The 15,542-nt window shown below is 39.9% G+C and overlaps 1 protein-coding gene across 1 annotated transcript in view; it reads left to right on the plus strand.

Annotated features, from left to right (window-relative positions):
- Nucleotides 1-15,542, plus strand: part of LOC127635208 (phosphatidylinositol 3,4,5-trisphosphate-dependent Rac exchanger 2 protein-like) — a 155,810-nt gene that overhangs the window by 71,528 nt on the left and 68,740 nt on the right. Inside the window, exons 17-24 of the mRNA XM_052115078.1 lie at nucleotides 80-172; nucleotides 2,742-2,890; nucleotides 3,756-3,841; nucleotides 6,263-6,399; nucleotides 7,202-7,319; nucleotides 8,873-9,057; nucleotides 10,510-10,671; nucleotides 13,049-13,268. Of these exons, the coding sequence (XP_051971038.1) occupies nucleotides 80-172; nucleotides 2,742-2,890; nucleotides 3,756-3,841; nucleotides 6,263-6,399; nucleotides 7,202-7,319; nucleotides 8,873-9,057; nucleotides 10,510-10,671; nucleotides 13,049-13,268 (1,150 nt within the window). The remainder of the gene's footprint in view (nucleotides 1-79; nucleotides 173-2,741; nucleotides 2,891-3,755; nucleotides 3,842-6,262; nucleotides 6,400-7,201; nucleotides 7,320-8,872; nucleotides 9,058-10,509; nucleotides 10,672-13,048; nucleotides 13,269-15,542) is intronic.

The raw sequence follows: 15,542 nt of genomic DNA on the forward strand, positions 1-15,542 counted from the left end.
TAAGGTTCATTGTTTACCCATTTGCTCAAGATCTAACACCACAAAGTGATCTTTTTTTTTCTTATTTTTTTTTCTTCAGATAAAGCCAAGCGAGGGTGGTTATGGCTTCACTTTAGAGGATCGCAACAGAGTGCCTATCATCAAATCAGTGGAGAAAGGTTCCCATGCTGAGGTGTGTTACTTTGTGTCTGGTTTTTAAAAATTGAAGATGCTGCTTTACCAAGGGCCAAGAGATCATTGTCTGTTCCGCTGTTTTCTGCTGATTTTGCTTAAGACCTAAGCAAACACATTGTGAACATAAAGGCTAGACTACAGTTTTTCTAAATTGGCATTTAATAATCAGACTACACAGCACTGAGTTTTCATTAGAAAGTCTTCACAGAGGAACATTTTATTGCTTTACCATAGTTCAAAAGATTTCATTTTGTCCTCAGTAATGTATCAACTTCGTCTCATTTTTTCTCTTAAAAATTCCTAAGGAGCAATACATATAGACACAAATGAGACAAGTGTTGACATACAGTAAGAGTATTTAGCTATGAAATAAATGTGAAGCAAAGCTCAGATAATTTGGTCTTGGAAGAATTGAATGAGAAATGTTCGTATTATCAGATTTTTGATTGCAGATTTAGATATATTGGCAAATTTGAGCACAATTTGAGACATTGTTGAGATTTCTTCTGAAACTATGGGGTCTTTTTTCAGGAGAAAAATATAAAATCGACACTTCAGCTAATATCTCCATCTGATCTCCATTTAATCTCATTGCTGCATGCAAGAAACATATTAGATCTCATACTGTACTTTTTTTTTTTCTTATGGATCTGCATATTTTGTTGTCACAATGATGAATTTGAGTCTAGATATTCTCAGATGTTTTGACAGTCAGACTCAATTAGGTCTTTTAACATTAATTTAAAGAGATATTTCACCCAAAAAATTGAATTCACTCATATTTTACGCACCCTTATGCCATACCAGATGTGTATGACTTTCTTTCTTCTGCAGAACACAAATTATGATTTTTAGAAAAATGTTCATATTGCCAGACGGTCAAGTGACCGGATACAATGTGAATGGGTGGCAACAATTTTACACTCCAAAAAGCACATAAAGGTATCATAAAAGTAATCCATATGACTCCAGTGGTTAAATCCATATCTTCAGAAGGGACATGATAGGCGTGGGTGAGAAACAATTAAATATTTTAGTATTTTTTTGCTTGAAATTCTTCTCCCTGCCCAGTAGGGGGCGGTATGCATGAATAATGTGAATCAACAAAAAAACACAAGAAGATTGTGAAAATGATCTGTTTCTCACCCACACCTATCATATCACTTTTGAAGACATGGATTTAACTACTGGAGTCTTAAGGATTATTTTTATGCTGATTTATTTGATTTTTGGTTCTTCAAAAGTTTGGCACCCAATCACTTGTATTGTATGGACCTACAGAGTTGAAATATTCTTCTAAAAATCTTCATTTGTGTTCAGCAGATGAAAGAAAATCAAATACATCTGGGATGGCATAACTGTAAGTAAATGATGAGAAAATTCAAACATTTTGGTGAACTATCCCTATAATCCCTGAAGTTGATATAAAATTTCCAATTATTGCTCTCGGTTTACATTTTCTTCAAAGTATTTTGATGTGCAATTTAATGTGTGCCATTGTGGTCCCCCTGGCTAATGCACAAATAAAAGCTTCACACTATTATTGAGGTTCTTTTTAATTCTTTAATATGTTTGATCTGTTAGATCAAAACCCAGTAAATGTGGCTTGGGAGACTGGATCAGTTCTGACGTGAAGAGAGTAATGATACCCAGGCCTGAAGTTACGCTGTGCATCAGAGGATGAGCTTCATGCTTTATTGCATATGGACCTGCGCTGTTTCCAATGTGAAACAGCCTAAAAAGGCCATAAAATCCAGCTGTACACTAGCATAGATGAAGTGCTGTCTCATATATGTAATGAAAAAAGGCTTTCGTGTCCATAAGTGAGAGAAAGACAGACAGAGAGAGAGAGAGAGAAGTTAAAGGCAAGAGTCTGCAAGAGAAAAGTGAATTAAAAAGAAGGGAGAAAGCAACAAAAGGAGGGAAAAGCTCTCCAGCCATTTTTCTGAATGCTTAATTGACAGAAGAAAAACATGAGGAACAGAGGACCATGCTTTTTATTGTGAGAGAAGAATGGTTATATTTATAGCTGTCAAGAGACACGTCCAATCCATTCATTGAAGCACAATTTATTCGCTTCACTTGAGAGCTCAGAGCAGGAAGTTGCATACATGGTTGAAAGGATTGACCCCTGCACCTATGACCAAGAAAAATCTACCTCTTTCCATCCATCCATCCATCCGTCCGTCCGTCCGTCCGTCCGTCCGTCCGTCCGTCCATCATTACTCTATTAGGACTGCTCTATTTTACTGAATTTAAGGGGAAGTGACTTTATACTTCCACTAAAAATGACTTTGGGACCAGTGTACATAGATCTCTACTTGGGGCGGTACTAGGATGGGTGGGCAATGGTTTATCTATTTGTCAGATCGGGGGATGCTCCTTGATGATTTTGCCTGCATTGGTCCCCCTTGAACATTTTCCAGCATTGGTTCTTGGGGTGTCAGAAGTTTCAGGAAGGGCACAAGGAAAATCTAGTGGGGTACTGCACCCCCCAACCCCCTGCCAGGCCATGCTCTACACTCTATTTAGAGCTTATTTTATATTCCTGTGTGGCTCTTATGCAGATGGCCGGTCTGGAAGTGGGGAAAAAGATCTTTGCCATTAATGGGGACCTAGTCTTCTTGAGGCCCTTCCAGGAGGTAGAAAGCTTCTTAAAGCAGTGCTTCCACAGCAAGGGACCCCTCAGAGTACTAGTCAGCACCAAGCCTAGAGAGTGAGTAGAACATTTCTCTTCAACAATGATCTTAAGACTTCAAACCGCATTTTAGCTGATCCGCATTAGCACATAGGTCAGTTATCAATTAAAGGGACAGTTCACCAAAAACTCACTCTCATGCCATCTCAAGTGTGTATGACTTTCTTTCCTGTGCAGAACACAAATAAGCATAAGCTCTGTTGGTCCATACAATTCAAGTGAATTAGGTGATCAGAACTTTGTAGCTCCAAAAATATAAAATACATACAAATCCACTGGTTTAATTCATACCATCTGAAGCGATACAATAGGTGTGAGTGAGAAACAGAACAATACTTAAATCCTTTTTTACTATAAATCTCTACTATGACTTTCTCACTCATATTTTGTTTTTTGGCGATTCACAGTCTTTGTGTATATTGCCACCTGCTGGTCAGGGCTGGCCAAAGGTGCAGATTTATAGTAAAAAAGGACTTATGGATCTGTTTCTCATCCACACCTATCATATTACTCCTGAAGACATGGATTTAACCACCAGTGTTGTATGGATTCATTTTATGCTGCTTTATGTCCTTTTTGAAGATTCAAAAGGAGCTTGAAAGTTCTGTCCACCATTCACTTGCATTGTATGGACCTACAGAGTTGAGATATTCTTGTAAAAAATTTGAGAATTAAAATTTTGGGGTGAACTGTCCCTTTAAATGCGGAACCCTTTACACAGGGTTACTCCCTGTGTAAAGATACACATACTTTATGGATTAGAAGCAGCTCCAAATCTAACAGCAATGAAAAGGAAACTAAGCATATATACATTTGCTACAGGGAGTGGAAAATCTGACATATTTGCAGACTAAATTGATCCATGCATCTATCTGCTCCACAGGACTGTGAAGATCCCTGACTCTGCAGATGGATTGGGCTTTCAGATCAGGGGGTTCGGCCCATCTGTGGTGCATGCTGTTGGCAGAGGTAAGAACTCCAGAGATAAGGAAAGGAAGACAGAAAGACTGGGCTGGGCTTCGGGAAGTTACTTCCTCATGCCCTTTATCCTACTGTGTGTTTGAACCTCAGCTGGAATACAGCTGGAGCTGTAGGTACAGGACTGGACTTGAGCCAGACTGGGAAGTGCATCACACATACTGTATATATATAGAGAGCAAAAGAGACTCAATTCCTGCTGTGTCTGAGCTGCGTTCTCATCAATCTTGGTGAGAGATAAGGTGAGACAAAAAAATGTCCAAATGTCTGCACTGGCACTCTTGATGAGAAAGAGAGATAGAATGAGACAGAACTAGGATGTACTTTTCAGCAGGGTAGTGGCATAAGGATTCTAGGTTCCCTACCCACATTAAGAAGGTTATCTGCTCATTCAGGTGATTGCTGCTCATAAGCTCAGCTTGGAGTTATGATAATGATTACCTTGCTTGTTCTTAAAAACTGCTTTTTCCTGAGTTTCGCTAGCTGCAGAAAAGAGAGTGTGTTTATTCAGGAAAGAAATATGCAGAGTAAAGTCTCCAGACCATGAAATGTGATTAGGGATAAACATAAACATTTTACACAGACGTGCACTTTTAATACACAATGATTTTCTGTATACTGCCCTGTGTTTGTTAAAGAGATAATGCAAACAAACTTCTAGAAGACACTTCCCACAGTTCTGAGTTTGAGATCTGTAAATGTGTTTACACATCATTTACAGATAAACAGTTCTGGATATTACTGTTTTGTGTTTTGCTTTTGTGAAAACTAACCAAAGTTTCTGTTACAGTTCAGTTTACACTCTATTACATTCTCTAATGAAGAAAGTGGAGTCAATGCCAATGAGTCTATTTATATTAGACGGATCTTGACCTTGAGGTCACGGTGTTTATGTGTGATTTTCTTTGGCATTCAGACATTAATTTTTCCAAGAAGTGTAACCACAAGGAGAATATCTAAACTATTACTCATGCTGCACTTTCATATAGACCAAGGCTATTTAAAGGCCTGATGGTAAAATGGTTTGAGACTAGAGAGGTTGTTTGTTTAGCAGATTTCCCCACCTTTCTCACTTACTCATTTTTAACACTCCCTCAAAACATGCATAAATTAGATCTGTTCCAAACCTAGTGATCTGCCTCGCTCATTGCCTTCTGTCTATGGCAGCTGCCTTCTAAGGAACGTTCACATTGAATGCGTCCTTGCACTAAAAAAGATAGATGCAGAGCCACAAATAGAACAGAACGCAGAAGACTCGAGTCACATTTTTAACAGTTAGAGTTCTTTTTATTTACAATTGTTTGGCACAGACACACAATAGACCTAAACCCTTAACACAAAATCCTCAAAAACAGTGATGATCAACAAAGCTTATTAATGGGTAAGTTCACCCCAAAATAAAAGGTCTCTCATCATTTACTCACCCTCATCCCATACCAGATGACTTTCATTCTTCTGCTGAACACAAATGAAGATTTTTATCTTTATCTTCATCTCTGTAGGTCCATACAATGAAAGTGAATGGATGCCAAAATGTTGAAGCTCCAAAATCCAGATAAGTGCAACATAAAAGTACTCCAGACAACTATATTCTGAAGCTATTTGATAAGTGTGGGTGAGGAACAGATCAAAATTTAAGTCTTTTTCCCTTTACTTTCACTTTCTCTTTCTCTTTCTTCTGTTTATGGTGATTTACGTTATCTGTGCATGTTGCCCCCTACTGGGCAGGGAGGAGAAGTTATGATAAAAAATCACTTAAATATTGATCTGTTTATCACCCACACCTATCATATCACGTCTGAAGATGTGGATTTAACCACTGGAGTCATATGGATTACTTTTATGCTGCCTTTATGTGGATATTGGAGCTAAAAAATGTTGCCTCCCATGTACTTGCATTGAATGGACCTACAGAGCTGAGACATTAATAAAAAAATCTTTATTTGTGTTCTGCAGAAGAAAGAAAGTCATTCGCATCTGGGATGCCAGGAGGATGAGTAAAACATGTGAGAATTATTTTTTGGGGGGAAACTATCCCTTTAAGTTTAATGATGAGTTCCTACCATCACCACACAACAATTGACTAAAAGTGGCAACAATAGCAGTGTAAATAAAGTCAGAAAACAGCAAAAAATAATCCTATAACACTAACAGCATAATTTATTTGTTTCAATTCATGCTGTCAACTCGCAAATTGGCAACATTGTTCAATATGAAATTGTTAGTTCAGACAACTCTGTTGGCTAGTTGCCAGCTGGCAACATTTGGGGAAATATTGTTGGTGTATTTATGTAGATGCAAAGTAATGAACATTTTGTTGTATCTGTGACTTGAAAAAACAATAAGCATAAAATGCAATTACATTTTTTACAATATATGCCATTAATTGACACATTTCCCCTCTCTTGGTAGGCACCGTGGCAGCTGTCGCCGGCCTTCACCCAGGCCAGTGCATCATTAAAGTTAATGGCATCAACGTGAGCAAAGAGAGCCATGCCAGTGTCATCGCCCATGTCACAGCTTGTAGGAAGTACCGAAGGGCCACGCAGGTGAGAGTGTGGGCATCCCTCAGCCCCCCATCCCTTGTAGAAATTTACTATTCCTGACCTCTCTAAATAGTAAATCTCCATCTATAAAGCACATAAGAGAACCCTTTGTGATCCAGTTCAGTTCATTACCCAGCAATAATAGTAGTTATGGCTCCTTTTGTGGAACAGGGCAGGGAAGAGGGCCAGGAAGCCGCTGGGGGTGTGAGGGATATGGTTTAAGGAATGGGGGCCAGGAATGGCAGTGTTGGAGGGTAATAAAGGATTGAGCCAGACTTGGCACAGGCTGAAGTAGGACGCAGTGTGGTTGGCTGGCTGGATGGACTCTGGTTTCCATCAGGCCGGGAAAAGCAGAACAAGGGGGTGCCCACCTTCCTAGTGAGCAGGGATTTGTGGCCCACCACAAAGAAGAGACTCAGTAGCTCATCCAGGGCTGTGGAGCCCAAGTAAGCAAAAACAGCAGGGGGAAGTGTAAAGAAGATGTGGATGGAGTCGGGGCATGGTGGGTTTTAGTGGCCTTAGACTCTGTGTAGTAGAGCAGCCCACATTGCTCTTCCATAGCTCTAGAAACTTCATGGAGTTCTCATGTCTTTCATTTGAATGATATTAATATTGGACTTTTGTGAGTTTGAGTTCATGTATTTTAGCTTTGAGGCCATCTATATTCTATTTTCTTCCCAAAACAACTGAGATTTTAAAGAGTTTGGAATTGTTTGTCTCATGGTAGTGTTCAAATCAGCTCATAAACCAAGGCCCTTGTTATGAAAGCAAGTCTGAAAAGTTATTTTGGTTGTTCTTATTTCAGCAAGACTCCATTAAATGGGTCTACAACAACAGCGAGAGTGCACAGGAAGACCAGAAGAGGACCAATCAGAAGCCAGCCACAGGGGAGAATGGAGATGTGTTTGAGTGCAAAGTTGAAGGTGCTGTTACTCACAAACAACCTACACACTTTCTCAGCTCTCAACTCCAGCCTTGGAATTTGCTCTTGCTCTTTGTCCTGTGAACTAACACTACAGATCTTACTTCAGTTGCCTCATGTGAAACTGACAGGAAAGGGAAACAACTCATGTCAAATGGTTCATTAAGTCAGGAACACTCCTGCTTTATTGACCTAAACAACATACAGTACATAGATCAAATCAATCAATCAGTGGTCTCTGGATGAGTTTATGGAACAGAAATTCATGATGTACCATTTCCTTCATCAAACTGAAATGCACTGCAAATAGATAAATACAATTAAATAAATACATAATGTTTCTTACTCAGTATTTTTTGTCTTGTTTTCTATTTAAAAAAGAAAATATCTAAAAGTTCTTAAAACAAGATTAAGTTACTTGAAAATGACAATACGTTAGTCTTGTTTTCAGAGAATTCTTACAAAATGTTAAAAATAAAAAAAAGGTTTATGCTTAAAACAAGAAACAAATATTTTGTAATGGGGTAGTAAAAATAATTTTGTTTTCCCTTTGAATTAATTCTTTTTACTCCTTTGTCAAATTAAAGCAATAGTTCATCCAAAAATGAAAATTCTTTCAACATTTACTCACCCTCAGGTCATCCCAGATGTGTATAACTTTCTTTCTTCTGCTAAACACAAACATCTTTTTAGAAGCTCTGACAGGAAGGGGAAACAACTAGATAGCAACTTAGATAGCTCTGCTCTGTTGGTCCGTTCAATGCAAGTGAGTCGTGGCTAGAGCTTAGAAGGTCCTAAATGCATATTAAGGCAGCATACAAGTAATTCATACGACTCCATTAGTTAAATACATATCTTCTGAAGTGATATGATAGGTGTGTGAGAAACCTTTGACCAGCCCCAACCAGTAGGCGGTGATATTTTCGAAGAATGTGAATTGCCCAAAATAAAAAGAATGTGAAAGTGGGGATTTATAGTAAAACAGGACTAAAGTATTAATCTATTATTTACCCCACCTATCATATCACTTCGGAAGACATGGATTTAACCACTGGAGTCATATGGATTACGTTTATGCTACTTTAATATGCTTTTTGGAGCTTCAGAGTTTTGGTCACCATTCACTTGCATTGTATGGACCTACAGAACAGAGATATTCTTCTAAAAATCTTTGTGGTCTGCAGATGCAAGAAATTCATACACATCTGGGATGGCATGAAGGTGAGTAAATGATCAGAGAATTTTTATTTTAATTTTTGTGTAAACAATGGCTTTAAATTTTGTTAAATGTTTCTGAAAACAAGACTTTATATCTTTTGCCATTTTGCTTATCTTGTAAATATATTTAGTTTTAAGAATGTATAGATAGTTTTACTGGAAAACAAGACAAAAGTAGCTTCAGAAAATTAAAAGTCATATTTCAATGCTGAAACAAGGTGTGTATTTATTGTTCAATCTCTTTTTTGTCTGTTTTTAGCATGTCTCGTGTCTCTTATGTCTTTTGTAACATTGGTAACATGAATGGTAACATCGACATTGGTGTGTGCTTAACAGAGGTCATAGATAAGTTCAACACCATCGCCATGATAGATGGGAAAAAAGATCAAGTGAGCCTGACGGTGGATAATGTGTATCTGGAATATGGCGTCATGTATGACTATGACAGCACTGCTGGGATGAAGTGTCATGTCCTAGAAAAAATGGTGGAACCCAAAGGATTTTTCAACCTGACGGCCAAGGTAGAGTAACAGATAAACCAGACATTATCATTATCTGCTGCAGTGGAAAAGTGATTTGATTCATACACAAGCACTAGTCAAAGATTGTCTTGTTCTAAGAGGCTCTTCATTGTTCAGGCGTAACACACAGGGACAGATAGAGGTTGAGGGAGAGTGTATTAGCATAGTGTGTGTGATGAATGAAAGTTGCCTTTTGGCCCGCAATTGTGAAATTAAGTATAAACACTTTAAATCACTGAGCTTGTTGCGGTCTGGAGACATAAAAAGGCAAGAGACGCAAATGACTCGGATACAATTATAATTTTTGCCAAACATAAACATGCAGCCTTATTACTGTTATTTATTAATGCTTCTGGCTGTTCTTTGAGTAAAACACAGGATGTGAGAAAAACATTTCAGTGTGTGTAAGGAGAAATTCAGTCATTATAGAGTAAAGACAGATTTTGGCCTTGCAACATGCTTGCAGGTAATCACTGTTGACATTAATATTGCAGAATCTTCACTGTTGCTCAAATATGTTTTTGTATTGGATCAGATTAAATTAGATACAGTGTGATAATGATCATATTCTAGCCCTAAATCAAAAGAACAAAATAAAAAATGACATTAGCTCCAAGAAAATGAAAGCTATTTAAGCATCCCCTGTAGCCTCACTGTTTATACTCTTATAGAAAAGTTGCAAAAAAATAAATAAATACAAAATATATATTTATAGTCCTATAAATAGGCCTAATTTTCTTTAGACAAAGGATAATTCCTTATTTTTTCTTTTAGATTTCTGGGTGCAATTTAACACAGAAATTTCTTTGAGATTCACACATGTGTTAGTATTTAAAAGAATGCAGTTATGTAGAGTTCATTGTCTGTTGTTGAGCATTAATGTTTGCTTTAATGTGGTTAGTATTGCATGCAGTCTTTTCCAAAATGCGTTCTCAGCTTTTATGAATCACTGTTTTTCATGCTTGTTTTCAAAAAGAAGTGCCAAATTCATTTTTCCTCCAAAATTGGGTTCTCTATTATTCACAATTTCCATTAATGAATCAACAGCTCTCATTGATCATTCTGTTGCCAAACAGTGGGGGCATCACATCTTGATTGTGTCCTCCCAGAAATGCGCACTGATGGGACTCTGATGTATTACATATTTGTAAATGTATTACAAAAATAAAAAACATTAAATTGCCTTAACTGCCAGTAATTTCTGTCTGATTACAAACATCTGCATTGGTACAGTAGGTCTGCACATCCTCTGAGAAAATAGATGAATTTTAAAACTGCAATGCTGTTAGGCAGATTACAAGCATTTGCTATGGAGTGCTCTTAAATTTCTTGTCTCATTCTCGTACAGGCAGAGATCTGTCTCTCTTATGAAAAAATACTTCTAGATGCATTTTCAAGCAGTCTTCTTTGCCAAAACGAACGATTTATGTCTCTATTTGTGTGCTTTGTCAGATTTTGGAGGCCCTGGCCAGGAACGATGAGCAGTTGGTTCAGACCTGCGGCAGACTGAGTTCCAGCTCAGAGCTCATCCCTGAAGACTCACAAACCAGGTTCAGTGTCATGTGTGGAGAGAGACTAGAGCACATCAATCGAAGAATCACGAATTACAGGAAGGTCAGCAAGCATTATGTGAAACACTTTCAGCATTCCAAAAGTGTATCAGTTTCATTCTTGTGTGGAACTCAGTAGAAATGTTGTTCAGGCTTTTCCATTCAATTGAAGTGAATGGGGACTGATGCTGTCTAGCTCCAAAATATGATAAAAATAACATAAATGTGGTCAATATGTCTCATGCACTATATTATTACGTTTTCTAATCTATATAATAGTCTTGTGTGAAGCCAATAACCAAAATCAAAATTTATATTGTTATGATATTGTCCAATTTTCATTGGATCTTATTTGCATACTGTACAATTCAATATAGCATTGTGATGTCAAGGTTTATTGTGATTAAGGACTTTTGGTGTATTGTATTGTTGTACTGTTGTATTGCTTCAGAATAGACTACTTGAATAGTATGGATTATTTTCATGTTACATTTATGTGTTTTTTAGAGCTTGACAATTATGATCCCATTGACATGAATTGTATGAAAAAACAAATACCTTCTACATTCTTAAAAATAGCATTGTTTTCATTCTGCAGAAGAAATAATGTCATATGGGTTTGAAACGGCATGAGTTAATGATGAGAGAATTATCATTTTGGGGTGAACCAAAACATAACATATGCTGGTGACCAACTACCCTGGTCTTTTTTACAGAGTGGATCACATAGTCGAATGTCTTGATAAATTTCTTTGGTTGGCCTTTAGATGGCTGCGGCGAAGCTAACGTTATTTGACTTGTAGCACCTCTATTTAGGTTACGGAACAGGAAACGATCCCACCCTGTCCTTTTTTACACCAGCTGGCCTTGATTGATGAAATATGCGAGTTCACGAGTACCAAGGGAAACAGGCTTGTGAAAAATGTAATTTTAATTTCCATCAGTTGCTCTTATTTGAGCAAGAAGAAGAAAATATGTCTGCAAGCATCTGACTGTTTCTCTTGTTTTTCCATGTGATTTGATTCAACAGCCCACTCAGCACTGGATTAATTAGCTATTGCTTCACTAGCTATAAATAGCTTTGAACATCCCTTACCATTGCATAATTTCCCTTCTGTGGCATTCTCAGTGGGGTACCAGAGAGGCCTGGCAGGGGCCAGGACCCAGACACTGAAGCTCCCTGTTTCTCAAGGCTAGCCAGGAATGTGGGAAATCCAGTCCCAGAGGAGGTTGTGTATCTAGAGCAGCTGTAACTCATCCACTGGTTCCAGTGTAGCCCGGGACCACAACCATACACTGAATGACCTGGGACATTATGGCATTTTTGTGCAAAGGGCGAGGTTGTAATCCATACTCAATACCATTGACTTGCTCAAGGGGAACATTGCTACCTGGTCAGCCTATTACATGCTACTGTGCAAAAGTTGTAATTTTCAAGCATTTTTGCTATTCAAGTACAAAATAGATCTATTTGCTGACTGCTTTGTAAATAAATTACCCTTACTATATATGATTGGTTTTTTACAAGTGGTGTGGGGTGTGTTGATGGATGTCCTTCTAGAAAACATTAAATCTGGGGATGCAATGACTCTGCAGTTGCATTGTATAAATGTACAATTCTATACTTTCAAGCTGTCCTGCAAAACACAGTAACTATACATTTGGCAAAATTGACAATCTTATACTATCTGTCCTGTGACCGACAGGTTTGACTCAGCTATGCTCAGATTCAGAGAAAATGGAGAAAGACTCTTTTATAACCCACATTTGGCGGGACAATGAAAAAACGTTGAAGGAATTTGTCTCAGTTTCGGTGATGGCAATGTTACTGCATTTTGGCTTCATAGGGCAGAAAAGTGAAGTTTGTATTTTTGTTAAAATACTTTATTCTATCCCATTTATTATACATTATGTAGAGATAATTAAATCATTTGTAGGTTGATTTTCCTGAAAAATGGGAAACACTGTGGCTCTGCTTTTTGAGCATCCCGACCAGCCCAATAAAGCAACATTGGCTCAACCAGTGGCAGTGATTTTGGGGTGGGACTACGTGTTTGTCCATCCAATGGCAATGGAGGGAGTGATCTGATTGGTGACATTAGTGGTGCAGACAATTGCACACTTCAGCTTTAAACGTGAAAAGAGGATCCAATTTTTAATGAGTAGGTGATTCTTGATGCCATTTGAGTGGTGTACTTGCACAATGCTTAGGTTAGGTTTAAGTGTTGTTGTTTTTTGTTTTTTTTAGGTCTTAAGTTTCAAAAGGAGTAAGTCTTGATAGGAACTGGGCATTCTGAACTATAATGGGCTTTGCATGTTAGCATTCCAAAGTCAATCCAAATAGTCTAACTCAAACCTCACTAGAGCCAGGCTCTTGGTCATATTCACACACAAAATATTACCAAAGTATTTAGCTTACTCAAATTCCTCTCTACTCTCAGTTTTCAAGAGTTTTGAAGAACAGAGCCTGGCCCACATTCAAGCAGGCGAAGACCAAGGTTTCCCCTCTACACAGCAGCGACTTCTGTCCTACAAACTGTCACATAAACGTAATGGAGGTGTCATACCCCAAGACCACCACTTCACTCGGAAGTGCCTTCGGAGTCCAGCTGGACAACAGGAAAAACACCTTGGAAAAACTGGGACGCAATTCGGAACAGGGTGAGTGAATATACATTCTCAATTTGCAATTTTATTGACTTTCATTAACACTGCATACGAAACTAAAAATACTATTTATTAAACCACTTTTTGGAAAACTTTAACTCAATCATTTTGCAATAATGATGGCTTGCAAAAATATGTGCATTTTTATTTTATTCTATATATATTATGTTCCTCTTCTATCGCTCACTAGACATTGTGTCGAATGTAGTGACATAAGGGGTCTTTCTTGAGAGCCTCGCGTACCTCTGAACTTGAGAAAAGGCCAATGAGAAATTGGCAGACAGAATTTGCATGTCCTGCCCCCGGACAAACGGGTATAAAGGGAAGCGAACGTGCGCTGTCAGCCAGAATTTTTCTTCAAAACCGAGGGGTTGTTCAGCAGCAAGCTGAGTCTCACTACTGTTCTACTCACCTCTATCAGAGCATTGCTGTTAGATCTACAGTGCGTTACCAGCGGCTTTCTCCCTCTCTGCACTCTGTGCAGTCCACGCCCCTTGGCACTTCGACAGTTCTTCTGTAAAAGAGTGTATACCTCTAAAAAAGAAGTATCTTTCCCCTCTAAAAGAGAGTATTTTCATTCACAAAAGAGCAATACACATCAGGCATTGAACGTCCGTTTCAGGACACATCTTTCAAATAGGACGTCTTCACAGGACCTCCTCCTCAGTCCCTAAACCGCCCCCTGCCGGGTCCGTGGAGGTAGGTAAGTGCTTTGAGTCTTTTCTAAGCACCCAAGCCTCGGGATGCACTTTTGCCTCCCGATGCATTATTACCTGCTCCCCCTGCTGCGAAGCCCCACCCGGTACGTCAAAAACGATCGTCCCCTTAGTGCCCCTCGCACAGAGCTTGGACGCATGGCTTTCGCTGTCCAACACGTCGTGCTGGTTGACCAGGACCATCTGACTCGGCAACACGATTCAATTCACCAGGCTCCCACCTCGTTTCAGCGGTATTCGCTCCACTTTGATGCGCTGCGAAAACGCCAGCACCTTACTGGCAGAGATTACAACTCTGCTACTCAAGGACACGATAGAGCCTGTCCCTCCAGCTGAGATAAAGAAGGGTCTCTATAGCCAATCTTGGACTTGCAAGTTCTCAACCGGGCTTTACACAAACTCCCATTCAAAATGCTCACACAGAAACAGATTTTAACCTGCGTTCGTTATCAGATTGGTTCGCAGTGGTAGACCTGAAGGATGCATACTTCCACTTCTCCATTCTGCCTCGACATGGACCCTTCCTACGGTTCGCATTTGACGGCCAGGCGTTTCAATACAATGTCCTCCCCTTCGGCTGTCCCTGTCCCCTCGCATCTTCAGCAAGGCTGCAGAGGCAGCCCTTGCCCCGCTATGGGAAGTGGGCATCTGCATACTCAATTACCTCGATGACTGGCTGATTCTAGCTCATTCTCGAGAGTTACAATGCACTCACAGGGACCAGGTGCTCAGGCACCTCAGCCGTCTAGGGCTTCAGGTCAATTGGGAAAAGAGCAAGCTCTCCCCGGTTCAGAGCATCTCTTTTCTCGGCTGAGTTATACTCAGTCTCATTGACATCGCACCTCACCAACGAACACACGCAGTTGGTGCTAAGGTGCCTCGCTCTCTTCGAGCCTGGCACAGCAGTTCCTCTAAAACAGTTCCAGAGGCTCCTGGGGCATATGGCATCCTCGGCCGCGGTTGTGCGGCTCGGGTTGATGCATATGAGACCACTTTAGCACTGGCTTCAGACTCGAGTCCCGAGATGTGCATGGCGCTGTGGCACGTACCGTGTGTTAATCAAACCTTTCTGCCATCAGACTTTCAGCCCTTGGACAGTCCTCTGTTTTCTGCAGACTGGAGTCCCCTTACAGCAGGTGTTCAGACGTGTCAGGGTCACCACAGATGCCTCTCAACTGGGTTGGGGCAGCGTGTGCAACTCCTGGACAGGGCTCCGGATGCGTTGGCACATCAACTGCCTAGAGTTGCTGGGATATTCCTTGCCCCGCGGCGGTTTCTCCCGCTGCCTCACACGTGTTGATCCGTTCAGACAGCACCGCGAAGGAAGACCCGCAGAGATGTGCAGTTCGGTCAGTGCTTTCATTCCTGCAAGAGAGGTTGGAGGGGAGGCTTTCCCGGCCCACCACGACACAGTGGACGCCAAGTCCTTGGGTAAGCACGACTTGATTATCAGGTACCTTAGAGGTGCCCGGAGGCTGAATTCTCCCCGGCCAAGCCAGTTCCCCTCCTGGAATCTTTCAGTGGTCTTCTCGGGCCTTCAGAGACCCCTCTT

This window comes from Xyrauchen texanus, chromosome 42, assembly GCF_025860055.1.
Source record: "Xyrauchen texanus isolate HMW12.3.18 chromosome 42, RBS_HiC_50CHRs, whole genome shotgun sequence".
Taxonomy (NCBI): domain Eukaryota; kingdom Metazoa; phylum Chordata; class Actinopteri; order Cypriniformes; family Catostomidae; genus Xyrauchen; species Xyrauchen texanus.